General features: G+C 40.5%; 1 protein-coding gene across 4 annotated transcripts in view; it reads right to left on the bottom strand.

Moving 5' to 3' along the window:
• Positions 1-477: 477 nt before the first annotated feature.
• The window catches only part of TRIM56 (tripartite motif containing 56), a 132699-nt gene continuing 127176 nt past the window's right edge, over positions 478-6000 (bottom strand). For all 4 annotated transcript variants that reach the window (XM_085638054.1, XM_085638053.1, XM_085638051.1 and 1 more), the window contains exon 2: positions 478-4686. In XM_085638054.1, the coding sequence (XP_085494180.1) occupies positions 2722-4686 (1965 nt within the window). In that variant the 3' untranslated portion in view covers positions 478-2721. The remainder of the gene's footprint in view (positions 4687-6000) is intronic.

Below are 6000 nucleotides of genomic sequence, written 5' to 3'. Positions count from 1 at the left end.
CACTTCTGATCCTGTCATTGTTACCCCTTTCCTGTAGAAAAGATTCATTTCTTATTGTGTCAACACATGCCATAGAATGTGCAAGAGTTTCAGCAATGATTAGAACTTCATTCATTGACAAACTCTCAGTTTGCCACAAAGCCTCCCTGGCTTTCTTAATAACACAGCCTAACATGAATTGATCTCTTAAACGTTCTTCAATTGATCAGCAAAAATTACATGTTGATGCTAAGTTCCACAAAGAAGTTATGTACTCCTTAGATCTTTGCATTCTCTCACCTAAATGATACCTCTCTAACTCAGCTCTAATCTTAGGAAGATAATGCAAATCCAATGTCTTAATGCATAGTTCAAATTGATTTAAGCCTTAAACATCTTCTTCAGAAAGATGTTCATATACTTCCTGTCCAGCAGGCCCTCATTGATGCATTAGAAAAGAGGTCTTGTGCTCTGCACTTAATGACACGCCACATACTCTGGCATAATGATTTAATGTTTTTTTTTCCATTTTGACCAGTGAAGTACTGGTTCACCAGGAGAAGAAAAGAAAAATGGAGGAACATTGCTATTCTGCTTCTTAATATTAAAAATGATATCCTGAAAACAAGACTCAATAATTAGAGATTAAAGCACTTCAATGAATACATTTAAAAAACAAACACAAATATATATATTTTTCAACTTTTCCCTGGTAACAGATGTGATAATTGACTCCAACTGATTATGCTGGCATTTGAATCAATATCCGAATTCTAATACAAAATAAGCAAAACCGGCTCAGAAAACAATTAGAAAAATTGTTCAAGTTCCCAATTAGCATTGGCTGTTTGCTAGTTAAGTTCCAAAAGCTTCACTGGCAAGGCAGACAAAATGTTTAGTGTAGTCAAAGTTAGATACACAAGTGTTCGAGTAAAAGATGGCCGTCAAGTTCTGCCCGATGTACCCAATGTTGAATCCAAGAGAAAAAAATGGGTTCCAAAAGTAGAACTCAATGAACAACTGTGCCCACACGAGCGTAATTTAATGACATCATGTAAGTGACTTCCTTTTAGGATTCAGTAGCTCGTGATGAGTAAGAAAGTCATGTGTCCGTGCTGCTCGCAATGAGGAAGAAAGGTGAGTGACTGTGTGGCTCTCGGTGAGTGATGGTAGGTGTATGAGGTAATGCTTGTTGGGCCACGATTTAGTCAAGTGAACAAGCCCCTCGTGCAAAGGGATAATAAAGGTCTGCCAGGAGGTAGCTGGGCTCCCACGCAAATGGAGATTCGGGACTTGGCAATCCCCTTCCTAGACTTCCCGCTACAGACACCACCCAGAAAACACCAATGCAGTCCTTAGTTGAACTGACCTGTAAGTATGACCGATTAATCGCATTGCCAGTGTCCACTCCACTAACAATATATTGACATTCTGACATTAAAAAAAAGAAATTAGGAGGAACGATCACAGCTGTTGAGGTCGAAAGGTTCTCCGCTCGTCGCCAGTGTAAGGAAGTACACTGTAAATCTTTCAAAGGTTAATTGAAGAAGTCTTTATTTAAGTTCAAGTTAACACCTCAACTAGCTTACCATCACTGCTCTCCAGCCCCTCAGATTCAAATCCCCACATTCTAAGAACCCCGCACATAACTGGAATACCACAAAACTTTCTAAAGAAACCCTCCTTTTGTCAGTGTACTTTCTTTTCTACTATCATAATTTTGAATGCAAGAAGACTCAGTTTTAAAGTTGATTCAATACTGTTCTTACGCAATTGATGTTGTCAATGGCACAAAGCAGACATTAAGTGTATAGAATTATAGATGGGTAGTGTGTATAACACTGATGTTTTTGACCGAGGGTCATGTTTCCTGAACAATACAATTCATATATTCTGCTGTGCTGTTTTGTATCTCAGTATGTGGAGTTCTTTACCTCCATGAACCATCAACCAAGAAAAGCTGGACATAGGACTTAGACCATTGGTCATGTTGACATTGGCCACCTTTATAGTGACACACATCATATGGGCCTTTACAGCCCTCATTGGATCTTGTCATGTGCTCACTAATATTTCTTATTGCGTTAGGTCTGAATGACCTTTAAACATGACCTATAACCCTGACCTTTATCATAAATCATTTGCTTTTTCACATAAATGCATGTATAATATAATAATGATGTGTTTAGGTTTCCTGATTAACCTGTATTTTTTTAAACATTGTGCCTATGTTTTATTATACAATGCATAGGTATTGCATTGATTTTTACCTATTATATATAGCTCTCCTTCCTTAATATAAAATATGAGACAAAGGTAATGCCAGTACGCTGTATAAGTGAGTACACTTCTACCACAAATTCTGATGCTACTGTTCTTACACCATGAAACGTGTACTTACATACACATACTTCAATATGTGAGGAACACTGTGTCAATATGATGGGAATACAGGACCAAAGGGTTGCATCTCAAAGGATCTGACATTTTCCCCAGACACAGCCGAGCTCACTGAATGCACAGTCATAATAGACATCACAGCACTATGTTGTTATGTGTTCAAGAGTGAATTATTGGGCCTTGTACAATTATATTCATCATTGTACTGTTCATCGCCTGCCAGTCTTTAAGGATCAGGATAGTGATTGTATCAAATTCCAATCAAGATTTCACTCAGAATTAAGGAAACAAAACATCTGTATTATATCATAAGCAGTTCCTATTAACACCAGCAAATAAAAGTTAGAATCGGAAGATGTGGATGGTACCGCTATTTAAAGCAACAGCAAAATATATTTTGTCAAGTATAGCAGTGACCCGGGGTCTCTCTATTCCATTGACTGTGCTAAGGAACTCTCCCTGAAATTTGCCATCTGGGGAGTACATAATGACTTTACTTGTCTCGTGAATCGTTACAAAGATGTTTCCATCCTCATCCACAGATACAGCACCCGGTTGGCGGCCCTCTAACCCCTTCTCATCACAAGTGCTCATAATCTTGCCACTTTCATTGAACACTATTACATTTCTTCTAAACCAATCAGAGGCAACAAAGTGTCCCTTCCGGTTGCATGTGAGAAACACACATTTCCTATCATACTGATCTTGAGGCACAATCCTTTTCACAAGCTCTCCATCTAGATTGTAAACTTCTACATATCCTGAAATGCTGACAGCCACTTGCTTTGTGCCCACTGCCGTAATTGCATGGTTTGCTTGGGTGTCTGGTAGAACTTTTTGCCAGACTATCCCACCATCTTCATTAACCAGGCAAAGGTTAGAGGCTGCAGAGTAGACTACATATTTCCCTAAGGTAGCAATTCCGCAAGGAGCCTTGTTGTTGAAGACTGGTAGCTTGCCCTTAAACTCCCCCTGCAGAGAAAACCTCTTTAAGATTCTATTTTCTTCATCTGCCACAAGAATTTCTTGTGGGCCAGAAGAGCATATCCCTGTTACCCTGGGCCTTTTCCCATCACTTGAAACCTTAACTCTAAAGCTGCATAAAAATCGTGGCTTTGGCATAAGACAATTGGGTGTTGGTGAAATGCTAATGGAATCTTTTTGTCCTTTTTGAGTTGCAGGTTGGCTGCAAGGAACCATGTCCATTTCATGTGTAGATTGCTGCCTGCTGCTAAGTGAAAGCTGGAACAATTTGCCCGAACTGTGCAGGTCTCCAGAGATGACCAGTCCGGCAGATGCCTCTTGCACTGCTCTCCATCTGAAGTTCTGCAGCTGTTGAAGCCTTTCTGTGATCATCTTCTCCAATGACAGAATCTCTATCTCATTCCCTAGACTCAAAACCTTCTCAGCAAATGCCATGGTGCTCCTAGCTACCATATCTTGCAAGTCTAGATCTGACCTCAGAAGATCTGAGGCCTTTTCATGTTCCTTCACAAAGTCACCAAGTTTCTTCTGAATATCTTGTTGATGGCAAAGCAAATGTGTTATCACCTTGGAAGTGGTTTCTTGCACAATCTGCCTAATAGAGGTATCCTGTGCCTTAAGTTTCTGTAAATTCTCCTCCATAGCTGTCTTTTCATTGGAAATGAGCTGCAAGTTTCCTTCCACCCCTTTCAGAAGTTCCTCAATGACAGGCTTGTGGATTTCTACAGCTTCTGAGAGGGACAGGCACTCATGGTTGAGGTGCTTATCAAGTCGACATTCTCTGCAGATGACGCTACAACAGGATTTGCACTGGAAGCGTACGTTTTCACCCTTGTGAATTTGGCATTTCACTGCATGACGTTTTCTAATCTCTACATCATACTTGCCAGCCAAGTAATCGTGGATATCAACAATTTGATGGTCATGGGTTAGTCGGGAGCACCTATGCCCACTAGCACAAGTGTGACACATATTATCTGAGCAGTCCAAGCAACGAGAGGTAGCATTTTGGTTTATACTGTTGTTGATGAGGGGGCACAATATACAGGTCAGATCAGTCTCTGAACTGGAATGGACAAGATCCAGTAGGCCATTGATGAAAAAGTTTGTCTTGAGACTTCCAGACCCTTGAAATACCTCTGTTTCTTCTCGGCACTCAGGACATCTCAGGCGGTCATCCACAATCATTTTTTCTAAGCATGATTCACAGTAAGTGTGTAAGCAGGGTAAGATTTTAGGCTTCTGGAACTTCTGCAAACAGATTTTGCAAGTCAGGAAGTCCTGTGTGAGGGTGTCAGACAAAGAAAATTCTCTTTCGGCCATCTAAAATAAAGGCATAGATGTATTAGTAATCTCTGTTTACAGATAATCAACAAAACATGCAATCTGCAACTAGATAAATTCCTCCAGACACATCAATGATACACAATTCCCGCCCTACACAGTTCCATTGGTAGCAATTGTTCCCAACACTGTTCTCAATATTAACTGTTGAAATAAGTATACAATACTGGGGGACAGAGAAGGAGGGAGGATTATGAATTAATTTACTGATCAGGAATGTGTGGGTTTTGTGTAGTTCATGTCGTTCCGCTGTACTTCTAAAGTCAAATTCCCCATCATCTTGTCTCTCATATTATAATCCTGCTCAAATTTCTAATCATCCCTGTAACCCAACCTAAACATCTGCCCAAATTTACTGAAATCTCTTATTTCATCCAATAATATCTCTGTTCAAATCCTCTGCCAGCCTTTAGCCCACCTGACATCTTTGATCACATTTATAACCTCTAGAAACTTTTTTTTATCCCAAACTACATGTGTCCACAACTACCGTCAATTATTATTGCATTGAGCGTCCTTTCTCATGTCTCACTGCCTTTACTCAAGCCTACACTTCTTCTTAAATGTCATGCCTCTCCCTTATCTTATCCTAGAACATTACTCAAATGTACTGTGCTCCAATATACCTCATAGCACACATCTTCTTTGTATTTCTATGTGACAATCCTTGCACCTCTGCATGAATCTTCCACTACATTACCCCTGAACATTTAAAAACCCATACAAAACTGGTTCTTTCTCTCTCCATATAAATTACAGAAGCTCAGTTGCACCTGTGTCTTTAGAGCGGACACTTCACTCCAAAGTAAATCCCATTTTTTCACCTTGAATACCTTTACCACCTCCTGACCAATTGTAACACACTCATTGGGAATGGCCTACACAATACAACTTTTACGCATGTTCAGTTTGTTTCTGGTTGGTGAAAGGCAACACTGGTGTAAGGGAGGGAATCTCAAATCCTCTATAGCAATCAAATATTAGCAAAGAGCGTCAAATCACCTGTGACAGTTTCAAGGCTCTGTGGTTGCTGCTAGCTTCGTAGTGATCTGTTCATTCAAACAGCCAGGTCTTGAGGAAGGTCGTTCCAAGCTTCGGCCACCAGGTGTGAGAAGGAACGACTGCTGCTATTGCTTCGGTGGATCCGGGGGGGGGGGGGGGTTCTGTGAGGAAGAGGGAGGTGGATTGAGGTGTCTGGTTGGTTGGTGGAAGGTTAAGCATTTGTTGATGTAAGCTGGTCCTTTGCTATGCAGGGCCTTGCATTTGTGGGTCAAGATCTTGAACAAGCATCTT

This window comes from Triturus cristatus, chromosome 12, assembly GCF_964204655.1.
Source record: "Triturus cristatus chromosome 12, aTriCri1.1, whole genome shotgun sequence".
Lineage (NCBI taxonomy): Eukaryota > Metazoa > Chordata > Amphibia > Caudata > Salamandridae > Triturus > Triturus cristatus.
The sequence above is the reverse complement of the archived record's forward strand: the minus strand, read 5'-3'. Positions and strand labels throughout refer to the sequence as shown.